Consider the following 13,990-nt stretch of genomic DNA (forward strand, 5'->3'; position numbering starts at 1 on the left):
GCTCACACTGGGCATTGCCATTCCCAGACCAGGGCAGGACTTGAGCATGCTGCCTCTGGGTCTGGCTGGGCAGGGCTCAGGCATGCTGACCCTGGGGCTCATACTGGGCAGGGCCGTCGCCAGTGCAGGGCTGGGCTCCGGCACGCCGCCTGTCACAGCAACTGGGGCAGTGCGGCTCTGCAGGGCAGAATGCCACGTAATCCTGGGCATGTGATCCTGCCACGCTGTGGGCCATTGTGGCGGCTCTGCATGTAGGGCTCCGTAGGGTGGAACCGTAGTGCATTGAGGGGCAACGGAGAGCTGCAGCGGTGGTGTCAGCACTGATCCCATTGCACTGCACCGTGCTGGGGGAAGCTGTGCTGCACGGAGGGGGCAGGTGGCTCTGCTGAGTGGCACTCTCCCCTCAGGTGGGGCTGACCCCATTGCTGGGCAGCAGGGGGTTGCTGTTTTCTGGAGCTGTGGCATCCAGGCCACATTCAGTCTGGGTGACGGCATGAATCCTGAATTCCGTCTGCCTATTGGAAACTGGCTCCTCTGCCCTTCCTGGCCTGAGTGCTGTACTGTATGGCTGCTGACAGTGGTGTGTCCCGCCCTAGCAGCAGCCGCATTTCTGCAGCAGGCAAAGTGGTTCTTGTACAGAGATGCTCAGTCCAACCCCCTTGCTGATCTGCTGGGCTTTGCTGTTGGCTTCAATAGAAGCAGGAGGCAGCCCAAGCCTGGGGCCCCATCCCCCTCCTCATTCTGGTCGTGTGAGGTAGACTATAGACTGTGGGCAGGGGGAGGGGATCAGGTTGACCATGGCTGGAGGCAGCCCTGGAGCAGCTGCAGCCCAGCAGTAACTGCAGCAACCCCCAACTTGTACTTCAGGCCCACAGGGCAAGGGCCACCTGCCACCAATGCATCCAGGGCTCTGGGCCCCCTCAGGAGCAGTGCCCCCTCCTGGGGCTCTGTGCTGGGAATCACTGTGCCAGGAGCCTTAGCACCAGTCAGCCTGCAGGGCTGTCCCTGCCCTCTTTCCTCTTCCACCACCCACGCCTCCAGAGACCCATGGTGCCTGAAATCCCAGTGTGCTGCATTGTTGGTCACTTCCCTGGAGTGTAATTCTCGCCCTGCGTGCCAGCTCCAGGGTCCCGACACAGCCTGAGAACCGCTAATGGAACAGCCGCCTCACCCAGTGCAGGCCTCTCTGCCCATCCCTGAGCCAGCGCACACCTAGGGTGACCAGATGTACCGATTTTATAGGGACCGTCCTGATTTTTGGGTCTTTTTCTTATATAGGCTCCTATTACCCCCCCCCCCCCCCCCCGTCCTGATTTTTCACATTTGCTGTCTAGTCATCCTACTCGCACCATACAGCACCCAGCGCCTGTTCCAGGGGCTCAGGAATCCAGGCCTGTCCTCCCCACCCTCTGGGGGTGCCTCCCTGGGGGCAATCCAGGGGCTCAGGCATCTGAGTCCTGTTTGTATTATCCATATTTTAAATGACTAGTTGCTGGAGCTGGACAGTCAGAGGGAAACCATGGCCTGGATTTCAGATTCCTGCTGGACTGCAGCCTCTCTTCTGAGTTCTTTATGTAGCTCTCTGTCCCTCACCCTGCCTTCCCTATGGTGGGTCTGGGGGCTGGTCCCTCTCTCCACAGGCACCAACTCCGTGGGTGCTCCAGGGCTCTGGGAAAAACCCACTGGCAGCTCTCCACCCCAGCTCACCTCCACCTCCTCCCCTGAATGTGCCATCCCTACTTCTCCTCCCAGTGCTTGCCGCCACAAAACAGCTGTTTTGTAGTGTAACAAGCTCCGGGGGGGAAGAGGGGGAGGAGCAGGAATGCCACATACTCAGGGGAGGAGGCGGGGCCGGGGTAGGGATTTGGGGAAGGAGTCCAATAGGGGTAGGGAGGGGCGGGGTTGGAGCGGGAACTTTGGGGAAGGGGTTGGAATGGGGTGGGGTGGAGTCAGGGTGGGGGCAGGGCTGGGGTAGGCGGGGGTGTGAACGCCTACCGGCACCAGGAGAAGTTGCGGCCTATGCCTCTCTCTGCATCCTTAGCATGTCACTTGGATTGGGAGCACTGCAGGGCCAGGCTGGGTCTCCTGGTGTCTGTGCAGCACCTGGCACTGTGGAGCCTAGATCCTGGCAGGGCTCTGGGCACTCCTGCAATGTGCATGTGACACAGCAAGAGCTGTAGCCTGTGCCTGCATCCCAGTCCCCCTACAGCTATGATCCCAGCCCCCAGCAGCTCCTGGGCCCTCTGCAACAGAGCCCTGCCATGGGGCACAGCAGCGCTGCCCTGCCGTGGAGCACAACGACACAGCCCAGCAGCAGGGCACTGTGCTGTGCTTTCACCCTAAGGTCTAGAGGGAGTGGCCTGAAGGTCCAAAGGCTGTGGAGCTCCTGGGGAGAAGCACCGATTTGGATATGTTTCAATCCTGCCCCTTCTGGGCCTTCCCTCCTTGTCTGTCCCTCGTTAGCCAGGGTGCTGCTGGTTTTAGTCCCAGGTTCTCACCAGGGCGCTCAGGGAACAGCGCAGGCTCAGCATTGTGGGAGGGTGCACACTGCCTGCTGAGTTACCTGCACAGACTCCTGTGTGGGGCTGCTGGCGCACAGTGAGCAGGGGGACACAGCCAGCTGCTCCTTCAGCTGCAATCCCAGAGGGGCTGTGGTCACCATAGCCCTTAGAATAGGGCATGGGGTGCATAATCCCCCTGAGGTCCACGTAGGTGACACATCCCCCTATGCGCCTCAGCCCCAGAGGATGAGAGTCCGGTACAGCCCCCCTCTCTTCAGCTCCAGCTGGGAGCTTTGGAGAACCCTGGTTTGATCCCCCAAGGTGGAGCCCATCATGTAAGTGTGGACTTGGCCCTGGTTTGAACCCCAGCCCCTGAAACGGTGCGGGGGCCCCCGGTGGCAAGGACTGTTACAGCCAGAGCCATGGGTGGTGCCCTGGCCCATCAGTGCCCCCAGGTGATTGAACCGGGGCTCTCCAGAGAAGGGAGCTGGGGCCTGACAGAGTCCTGGCCTCATCGACCAGGCTCAGAGGGGGACCCTATAACTCTGATGGGGGATGCACAGCTGTGACCATGCACCTATACGCAGCATAGCTGCCCTTCTGGTCACCCTGGTAACTGTTCCCTGTGAGAACTTGCTGGTCTGGGTGGGAGGGATCTCGCTGGTGCATGAGGGTTGGAGGATCTTGCTGGGGCGGGGCATGTCTCGCTGGTGCCTGTGGGCTGGAGGATCTCGCTGTGGGTCTGTGGGGGCATGCTGCTCATCCCAATGGGAGCATATAAAGCTTGTTCAAATGATGAAATGGCATCACCTACTGGGAGCTGGCAGGGCCTGGTAGGGTTCACGCAGCACAGCCTCCATCTATAGCCCCTCTCCCTATCCAGCACCCCTCTCTGCCGCAGGATTTGGCAGGGAATCTGGGACTTGACTAGAGAAATGCTGCATCTAGGGGGTGGCCAGCAGCAGTTGGAGGTGGCACAAATGCTGCCCAGTTGCTTCAATGGGATTCCCTCAGGCCCTGTCTGGGTAGCGCCAGCAAGGATCAGTGATGGGAGGGCAGGCAGGGCCAAGAAATGGGGCTGGGGGGTGCTGAATCCACTGGGCTGGGGCCCCTTGACAGCACTGGTAGTGGGGCCTAGCATGCTTGGGAGGCCAAAATTCTAATCCAGGGCAGCTGGGGGATGGAGGTTGAGGGACACAGAGGGCAGAGAAGCCAGAGAGCATCGGGCAGGGGGCACTTTGGGGGTGTGGTACAGGGTGGGAAGCTGAAAGGCTGGAGTGGGGGGGGAGCACCGCTGTGCCTAAAAGGTGCCATAGAAGCTCGTGTGACCAACACCTAGAGAGCAGAGGCTCATATTGCTGGTTCTGCCTGCGTCACGAGTTCCAGGGCTGAGAATGGAACTACAGCCACTGCCCCACAACTGCGTTAATGCCCACTCATAGGGGGGTGGCAGTGCACAGTGCCCTTTCGGGGTGTTGAGTGTAGCCAGCCTCAAAACCGGCTCCAGGCCAGCCCAGCCCAGCCCAGCCGTCACTCAGCAGCACTTGCTCCACCTCCGGCCCTGAGGAAGCAGCTTTCAGAACAATTTTACTGTGCATATGGATTTTAGAGTGCTGGGAAAGATCAGTCCTTAATGAAAAAACTTTGCTCCCAAGCGAAAGAAGCCCTCTGACACTGCTCCCACCCTGATGGAATTAGCACAACTGACAAGCTCAGAAATCTGCAGAGGGCAGGACTTGAACTTCCTGTCAACGTGTAGCTGTCTCCTGTTGCTATAAGCTGCTCTGTGACTCTAGGGCAGCTGTGTCTTTTGCCCCCTGCCAACCAGCAGTCCTGCAGACTGCACTCCAACCACTCTCCTTGGCTTGTTCCCCAGGCATGAGCTGCCTGGGGGATCTAACTCTCACCCCACCTCACATTGGAAATGTTACTTTCCCAAGGAGGTGCCAGACACCAGCTGTGATCAATACAGAACAGGATCAGGGCAATAGTTTGAACCCCAGGTGGGTGCAAAAATTTTTATAAAAACCCTAAACACTTTGCTGTAATGCGATAATTTCAGGCATGTCTTGGGAACCCCGGGCTCAACTTTAGCCCAGATTTGGACCACCTGCTGTGAGCACTGCTGAGGCACAGCACATTTCTAGGCAATCGGAGTTTGGATATGGATTTTTGAGCACTCCGAAAAATCAGTTGTTATGCAGTAAGTTTAGTCTGAGCCTTAATTGTAATGGTGCTAGCACTAAGAACAGGAAATTGAGTGCACAGTGCTGAGAGAGTTCAACAAGGCAGCGAAGTATGACAAAATGGGAACAAAAAGGATCTCAGCAACCCACTTAGCAACTGGGAAAATGGAACCAAGATTAGGAAAACCATTTCTCAATGTGTTAAGTAGTCGCTTCATGGACCAGCTCAGACTAAAGCGCACAAGGAGAGCGACTGATCTCGCTAACACAGAGGAGTTAATTCAAGAAGTGACAGTAGCAGAGCCACTAAGTTACAGTGACCAAACAACAGAATTAGATTTGACACCCTCAGGGGTGGGGAGGACACCAAATGTGACCTTGACACTGAGCTTCAGAAAGGGAAATGTCAATGAAATAAGGAGACTAATGCAAAGGGAGTAAATCTTTAGCAGTGGCATGAATGCTACTTAAAAAAACAGGGATGGAGTCTCAGCAACCATGTGTGTCCCTGAGCATGCCTAGAACCAAGAAGGCAAGGAGTAAAGCAACAGTGCCAAGTGGGAGGTTCATGCAAAACTCCCTCAAAATATGGAAATCTAACTCTCTGCTTCTTTGCCTTCCAGCACCAGACCCGGCAATGCCGTTTGGCTGCGTCACCCTGGGAGACAAGAAAGACTACAACCAGCCATCTGAGGTGACTGACAGATATGACCTGGGACAGGTCATCAAAACGTGAGTCTGAACCGGATGCTACCCGCCCTCTCCCCCACAACTCTTGCTGTGCTGTCTCCGTCGCTTACACTCTCCCATCCCTTCTGCAGTGTGTAGGAAGTGGGTGGTATTCCTTTATGGCTCACCTAGATTGAGAGACTGGAATAGCAGATCATCTATAACAGTATCACTGGGGAGACAGAAGTGGCAGATTTACTAAGTGTAAAGGGGGCTAAAATCTAGGACCTGCTGCACAGCTTACCAGCTCCTACTAATCTCACAGAAAAAATGTTTGCTGCAATTGTGGAAATTCAGCCAACACACACCCCGCCCCCAGCCATCGGTGAGCACCGAGTATTTCTGCTGTTACAAAAGGAATCAAAAAGAAGCTGAGAAATGTTGTGAATATGGGGCTGGCTCAAGGCTCAGTGTTACCAGGCTTCAGAGAGTTGAAATGATGCATTAAGGGGCCGGTTAGTGTATGGTACACACACTGAAGCATGACAAAAACACCCAGTGATGCTGGCTAGACCTAAAACACACACCAGAAATTTCTGTATCTACTGTGTGTAGCTATGATAGATGCCAGGGAGCTGCAACAGCTCCATATGATCCATACAACAAATAAACTGTGGGTCAAGAAGAAAGCACAGTGTGAGCAATGCTCAAGGACTGTGTATCCATGTGGCAAACAGCCACACAATGCAAATGGCAGTTGGGTCAGGGACAAACCCTGGAGAAACTGCAAGAAATTGGGGTGACTGTAGGAAATGTGCTGGGGATTGCAAAAACCATGCCCCATCCCTCTCAGGGCCATCCCCGAGGAGTTCAGCACTGCAGATGTCAACAGGGAGACTGTGGAGAATGCTATATTAAACTTCATTGCACCACGACCCCTTCTGACAACAAAAATTACTGCATGGGTAATTGGACTTGGACTTAGGCTTCAGTCCCAGGCTGCAGTGACTCTAACGCTGGCCCTGGCAATCCCATTAAAATGGAGCCAGGACCCACTTTGGGGTCCCAACCCACATTATGACCACCACTGCAGCATCTCTACAGTTACTTACATTTAGAAGACAATAAATGAAGGGTTGTTTGGATTTCTTTCCAATGGGAAGGGTAAGATACAAAATGGAGCTGGATCGCGGCTCTGCTGTGACTGGGATTTTACAGTGTGGTTATCAGAGAGCACAAAATCTCCATGTAACTAGAAAATATAAAGAGAAACCCTCTCTCCCCTGGGCATTATTACAGGGAAGGTAATATCTATCTGTAACGAGCAGCTGCTAAATCTCTATGTTGTGAAGTGTGAGGGTCCTGCATTGTTTGAGAGATTCAGCTGGCCTGCCATGGCAACACACACACACCCCTGCAGCGGTAAAGAACTGCGGAGCTCCAGACTTACACACAAATGAGCGGAACTTTGGGACAAGGCAGCTGATGGCATCGGGAAACAAATGCTGGAAGAGCGAGCGATTTGGGAGTTGTGCAAAGCTCACCCGGTACCTTTGGCGACATGGCCAAAGGGAGAGGCAGAATTTCCACTCTTTGAGGGTGCTGGAGTTCCAGCCAAGGAGACCCAAGAGAGCCAGCAGTGAAATGAATGGGGTGTCTGGAACTGGTGTGATTTCAAGATTATCCTTAGCCATTGCTGCATGCAGATCAGTGTCCTTGGACTCGAATGGAGGTTGTCTTTGCCTCATTAGCCAGTGAGCAGCATTTCTTCAGGACCGATCTCGTCCAAGCCTGCCTACAAATGGAGGCTGGAGGCAGTGCCAAGAAGAACCTCACAATTATCACACACAAGGGCTTATTTCAGTCTAACTGGCTGGTGTTTGCAATAATGGCCGCATTTGCTGTTTGGCAGGGAGCCCTGGAGCAGGTGCCACGGGGCATGGCTGGTACTCCATCTCACGAGGATGAGAGAATGGACATGGGGCCCCCCCAAAGTCCCGTGTGATGGTGGCTGAGCAGAGGCTGAGAGCAAACAGGGAGAAATGGAAACCTTTCCAAGATTCATCTGCACAGTATGGATGCATTTGTCAGGGAGCCAGCTGCAGCAGGGTCAGACAAGACACTGGATACAGCGGACTCTAGCAGGGGCTTCCCAATTGACAGCACTTCCTGACTGGTGGTGGAATGGAGCTAGCTACTGCTTGACCCTGCCGCAACCTGTGCTCGTGGTTGCTCAGCGCCTTCCCTGTCTGCAACTGCGTTTGGTCCTGCTCCTGGCCCAGTTCCTGCCCTTCTCTGTATTTGACACCCCTGGCTCTGGCCTCCAGCTCCTCTCCCCAGCCACATCTCCAGCTCGCCCATCAGTTTTGTTTTTTGGCTTCTGGACTCTGGCTCCGACCTATAGCTCTGCTTTCAACTATGTCCCAGAGCATCCTGTGGTCCTGATTCTTCATGCCAGCCCATCTCCGCTCTAACCTCCAGGCCTGGCCACCCCTATGGCTCTGACCATAAGGCCCAGTCACCCATGTTCCGGGCATGATCCTTACAGTGCCATGGACAAAGCTGGTTTGTATAAATCACAAGACAAGTCTTAAGTAGGGCCGTTGATTGATCCCAATTAACTCATGCAATTAACTCAAAAAAAATAATCGCGATTTAAAATGAATCGTGATTAATCATAGTTTTAATCGCACTGTTAAACAGAAGAATACCAATTACAATTTATTAAATATTTTGGATATTTTTCTACATTTTCATATACATTGTATTCTGTGTTTGTAATTGAAATCAGTGTATATTTTTTATTATAAATATTTGCACTGTAAAAATGATGAAATAGTATTTTTCAATTCATCTCATTCAAGTACTGTAGTGCAATCTCTTTGTCATGAAAATGCAACTTACAAATGTAGATTTTTTTTTGTTACATAACTGCACTCAAAAACAAAACAATGTAAAACTTCAGAGCCTACAAATCGACTCAGTTCTACTTCTCCTTCAGCTAATCGCTAAAACAAACAAGTTGGTTTACATTTACAGAGATAATGCTGCCCTCTTCTTATTTACATTGTCACCAGAAAGTTAGAACAGGCATTTGCATGGCACTTTTGTAGCCGGCATTGCAAGTGTCAGATATACTAAACATTCGTATGCCCCTTCATGCTTCGGCCACCATTCCAGAGGACATGCTTCCATGCTGATGACACTCTGGGTTAATTAATTTTGTGACTGAAGTCCTTGGGGGATAATTGTATATCCCCTGCTCTGTTTTACCTGCATTCTGCCATATCTTTCATGACATAGCAGTCTTGGATGATGACCCAGCTTGTTTTCGAGGCTGGGATATTGTGAGTAACAACAGAACGCCATTCACATCCAAAGAGTTTCAGTTGTTTGTCAAAAGAACAAACATGCCACATCAGCTCCTTCCCAACCTGCCACAGATGGATTAGTGGAAAGGTTTGTCTAGACATTCTAGCAAGTGATCCATGCTATGACCCCGGATAAGGGTAGCTTATAACACAAGACTGCAAATTTTCTATTTGCCTATAGGAATGCATCTCATGCTGCTGCAAATCAGACACCAGTGAGGATGTTTTGGGGACATAATTTAAGATAACACCTGGACTTCTTAAAGCCTGATCTATAGAGGGAGTTCACAAGAAACAATGTGATCAAATGGCCACAGATAGTCACACCTGACCACACAGCTTTCACGTGGGAGAAAAAGTCATAGTAAGAGATGATCAAGACAATTGGTGGAAACCTGGAGTGATTGTGTCACAGACTGGTCCCCTGCCTCAACAGGTAGAAGTGGCACCAAACATGTCCTGGAGAAGACCCAGAAACTAGCTTTTGAGCACAGGTTCAGCAGGATGTTTTACACCTGTTGAAAATACTGAGCCTACAATACAACCACAGATGGTGACTTGTGATAGCACCAGTGAGCCTGCAGGTAACCCTGGCTCTACAGAGCAGGGAGATGTTGCTGAGACAGCTGCAAAGAAATACAGCTGCTGTTCCAGATCCTGCTGTGCTGCCTGCGAGCTGCTAGCTAGAGAGAAGTAGTCATCCTCCGCTCAGACTGGACGTGCAGCATGCTGCACATGGAATAAGAGTAGCTTTGATAGTCCTGCATTAGTAACTACATTATGTCCTTTTTCAGACTGAAGGGGGAGAGATATTTAGAGTATATTGGGTGGTAATACCGTGGTATCCTAGGCACTGACTCCATTGGTGTTCCAGAGCTCAAGCACCCACTGAAAAAAAAAATAGGGAGTGCTCAGCACCTTCAGGGCCTGATTAATCTTTTGTGGTCCCCGGTGCCTGGACCATGGCTCGCCTGCCGCTCCACCCAGAGGCCCTGCTCCTGCTTGGCCTCTTTGTTTCTGAGGCCCCACCTGAGCTCCCACCCCCACTCAGCCTCTTCCCTTTGAGGCCCTGCCCACTGCTTGCATGGAGTGGGTAGGGGTCAGAGAGGAGCAGAGATGAAAGTAAGCCAGTATGCCCCGGTACGGAGTACCAGTAAGAGCCAGTGCACCATACCGGGACCAGCTTTCCCAGACAGCAATTTAAAGCCTTGGGATAACAGTGGCGGGGCTCTGGCGGGGATTTAAAGGGCCCCGGAGCTCCAGCCACTGCTACTGCCCCAGCCCTTTAAATCCCCGCCGGAGTCCTGCTGCTGAAGCCCTAGGGTAGCAGTGGCGGGGCTCCGGAGGGGATTTAAAGGGCCGGGGCGGTAGCAGCTGCCAGAGCCCCAAGCCCTTTAAATCTCCGCCTGAGCCCTGCTGCTGAAGCCCTGGGGGTAGCGGTGGCGGTGGGGCTCTGGCGGGGATTTAAAGGGCCCCGGAGCTTCAGACGCCGCTACCGCCCCGGCCCTTTAAATCCACACCTGAGCCCTGCTGCCGAAGCCCTGGGGTAGTGGCAGCGGAGCTCCAGAAGGGATTTAAAGGGCTGGGGTGGTGGCGGTGGCTGGAGCCCTGGGGCCCTTTAAATTCCCGACAGAGCCCGGCCGCAGCTATCCCAGGGCTCAGGCAGCGGGGCTCAGGCAGGGATTTAAAGGGCTCAGGGCTCCGGTAGCTGCTACCACAGCGGAGCCCCAGGCCCTTTAAAGCTCTGCCAGAGCCCAGAACCCAGGGTAGCGATGGCAGCCGGGAGCCCCAAGAGCTCCTCAGTGATTTAAAGGGCCGGGGGCTCCACTGTGGTAGCGACAGCTGGAGCCCTGGGCCCTTTAAATCGCCCCGAGCCCTGGGGCTCCCAGCCGCCTCTGCAGCTGGTAGCTCAGGGGTGATTTAAAGTCCCCGGGGATTTAAGGCCTTGCCTCTTCCGGTTAAGGCCACACCTCTTCCGGTTGAGGCCACGCCCCCTGCTCAGGACTCCGGCGTACCAGTAAGTCTTCTATATTACTTTCACCCCTGGAGAGGAGCAAGCACCCACTGACAAAACAAAACTCTGCACCTATGCGCAGTATCCCTTTAAATAGCTAGCAAGTCCTGTAGTGGGCCTTGTTGTCTTCTGTGTTTGAGCCCACATGCCCCCTCCCAGAACTGTAATGTGAATGTGTGGCTAGGCCTGGCATATTGTGTGTGGTTGATAACTATGGTTATTTGGACCCCACTGTGTCCGTGCGGTTCCTACATGTTACAGTCTTTGTGTGACACTTAAAAGACACAACACTCTCCTTTTTTTATGTGTGCCCAGCTGTCAGTTGGTATGATCCAGGGCATGGGGCGGGAGCAGGGACACCATAGCAATGGAGACCACCCAGTGGGCAAAGGGGTGATAGCGTGGACCTGGCTACAGGGCTGGGAGCAAGAGCAGGGCCATAGTGACATTGGTGCCAGTGCAGGGGGTGACTGGGTGACAGTGCCAGTGCAGGGACGAGATTGGTAACAATATGGCAGTGATGCTAATGGTAGTGGTGTGGTTGCTGCTGGTGCCGACTGACACCAGGGATGGCTGCTGGTGGAAGCTGGGCAGAATATCCCAGGAGTCTCTCTAAGGACCCCTGCTCCAGTTTGTGACACTCCCGTGCGAGTCACCAGGCTTTGAGTTCCCTCAGCAAGTTGCTCTCAGCTGGTTGTGTCTTCGGTGACCTGTGTCAGGGGAGACTGCTTCTGCTGTGTCAGGGGAAACTGGAGATTTTTCAAGCCTGCACAGCTCTCCCATGATGTCCACTAGCCCCTCTCAGCAGGAGCTCTTGGGAATGTGTTTGCATGAGGATCCGGAACACTGTCAGTGAACACTCTTGGCACATGCCTCCCCAGAAGGCGGAGGAAGCTGAGCAGCGGCCCACTGGAGCCATCCTTCCACTGGCAGGAACATAAACGCCCTACTCTGGAGCACCTTCCTGGCTCAAGGAGAGACGGTGCGATTGGCAATGGTTTTGCAAGCCTGTGTTGGTGACCCAATGGGACTGGCAACAGCGCTATCCAATCACAGGGAGCAGCGCCATGGGAACAGAAACAGAGACTGTAACAGAATGGAGAGACAGCGTCAGTTGAGGCGCCCTGTGGTGAGCAACAGCGATGATCACAGAGCTACGTGCAACCACCAGGCTCATCACAACCGCAGTGCCTGCGGGCATGGTTTCATTCCACACAAGAGCTTGGCCTGTCTATTGCATTCAGCTTCTGATATCTCTAAATCAGGTAACGGCATCTTTAATGTAGAGTGCCACCTCCTCACCTCTTTTACCCACGCTATCCTTCTGGAACAGGTTAGAACCAGGGATTTGAACATGCCACTCATTCTGCCCAGTTTCAGCAATGCCAATTGTATCAAATTTCTTCTCATCAATGAGAATTTCCAGTTTTTCTTGCTTGTTACTCAGACTGCCGGCTTTGGTACAGAAGCAATGGAAAAATTTCTTCTCTGCACATTCTTCGTCCCATTGGTTCAGTTTGTTTTGTGATACTCTGAGTTTGAGCAGGTACTGTATTTGCTCCCGAAGCACTCTCCCCTGGCACTGCTAGTGTAACGTTCTCCTGGGTACTCCAGCTAGCCTTCAGCTGAGAAGATTAGCATCTCTCCCACTTATGAGATGCAGGCTGTCCAATTTGGGCCACATTCCATGGAGAGAGGGTGCTATGCAATGTTTCACAAAACCAAACCCTTCTGCTTCACACCAGTCATGTAGCCAGTGGTTCACCTACAGTATTTTCTGCCTTCTCTCGCTCATGGGACCGCAAGAACTTCTGAGATCATTGGAACTTTTCTCTTCATCAGCTCTCTTCCAAGGTCCCTGACATCTTCTGTGGCCTGTGTAGTTCCATGTGATGCTGTGTTATTAGTCAAATAACCTACTCAATCTTGCAGTAACATCTTGTATTTTCATTCTCGGGGCACAATGCACTGTTATCCGTGTGTCCTTTGATGAATTCTCTGCCCATTGGTCTTACTAGGGAGTCACCAATGACAATTACTTGCCTTCTTAGCATGGAGTCCACAGCTAAGCCCTCTGAAACTCTTCTCTTTGCCACATGGTGCATCCCTCCAGGATGGGCTTAAGTCATTCTAGCACTCCTGCTACCTCCTTTAGGGAGGTTCTCTCCTGGTTGGCAGTGTCCAGTGCTGCAGAGAGGTCCCATAGGATGAGAATGGATGTGTGCCCTCCATTTGTAGACACCAGGAGTCATTCTTCTATCCCATGCTCTGGCCTGGATCCTGACTGTGCTGGGTCTAGGATATTAGCTTAAATTTGGTGAGTCTGTAGTTGGCCGTTGTCTGCTTCTCTGTGAGCTTGCTTAGGAACAGATAGTTTGATACCACGTGGCAGTGGGCTAGAACCAAAGCATTCCGAGTAGGTTTCTTCAGTGTTGGTAGCACTATTGCAGCTCAGAAGGAGGGAGGGAAGATTCCTCCTCTGATGGAGGTGTTGGCTAGCCCTGGCAGGAGCAGCACCCATTGCTCCAGGCTGTCTGCCACCAGCCAAGAAAGGGGCAAGTCAGAGTCTTGGGTCCAGACTCCTTTAGGGTGTCCAATACTTCGTGAGAAGCAACTGCACTGAGCTCCGGGAATGCAGGTGGATTCTTCTTTGGCTGGTACAGACAGAGCGGATCTAGGCTGTGTGAGAAACCTCCCTGAATGCACACGATCTTTTCAGTGCCGTAGGATGATAATTCTTCCCAGCACTTGGGGCTTGGCTCGGATGCAGGGTGTGGGCTCAGGACTGATGACGTGATCTACCATCCAGGTAACTCCTTGGGACAGTATCTAGCTGTTCATTTCAGTGCAGGCTGATAGGAAGATTCTCCTAGTGATTAATAAAGCCTTAGCATAGGCATGGAGGAATTCATTTTGTTTCATCCTGCCTGTATCAGCCTTTGTTTTCTGCTATCGGCACTCAAGTCTCTCTCTCTCTTCATCCAGTTCAGGGAGTCAAAACCACGGAGACCTGTGTGGGTGATGGGGAGCAAGGGCCCACTTGGGGCCAATGGCCGAGGTAAGTGTAGAATGACTATGAGTCACTAGGTCCTGGACTCCTTGTCCTGTGGATTCCTGCTGAACTTGGCAGAGTCTTTCTGATGCTGGGTCCTGGAAGAGCGCTGTTCACTGCCTTAATGAGCTGATGGTCTGCCCAAGGCAGTGGCTGGGTTGTCATGTCTAATATTGATATCTAGACCAAAGAGCAAG

At 52.8% G+C, this 13,990-nt stretch overlaps 1 protein-coding gene and 1 long non-coding RNA gene across 3 annotated transcripts in view; one reads left to right on the forward strand and one right to left on the reverse strand.

Moving 5' to 3' along the window:
• Positions 1 to 13,990, reverse strand: part of LOC122460949 — a 526,129-nt gene that overhangs the window by 223,523 nt on the left and 288,616 nt on the right. The window lies entirely within an intron of this gene.
• CAMKV (CaM kinase like vesicle associated) overlaps positions 1 to 13,990 on the forward strand; it is a 47,906-nt gene that overhangs the window by 15,764 nt on the left and 18,152 nt on the right. For both annotated transcript variants that reach the window (XR_006282596.1, XM_038411651.2), the window contains exon 2: positions 5,311 to 5,419. Coding sequence is in view for 1 of the 2 variants with exons in the window: in XM_038411651.2 (XP_038267579.1) it covers positions 5,325 to 5,419 (95 nt within the window). In the remaining variant the exon portion in view is untranslated. The remainder of the gene's footprint in view (positions 1 to 5,310; positions 5,420 to 13,990) is intronic.

This window comes from Dermochelys coriacea, chromosome 7, assembly GCF_009764565.3.
Source record: "Dermochelys coriacea isolate rDerCor1 chromosome 7, rDerCor1.pri.v4, whole genome shotgun sequence".
Classification (NCBI taxonomy): domain Eukaryota; kingdom Metazoa; phylum Chordata; order Testudines; family Dermochelyidae; genus Dermochelys; species Dermochelys coriacea.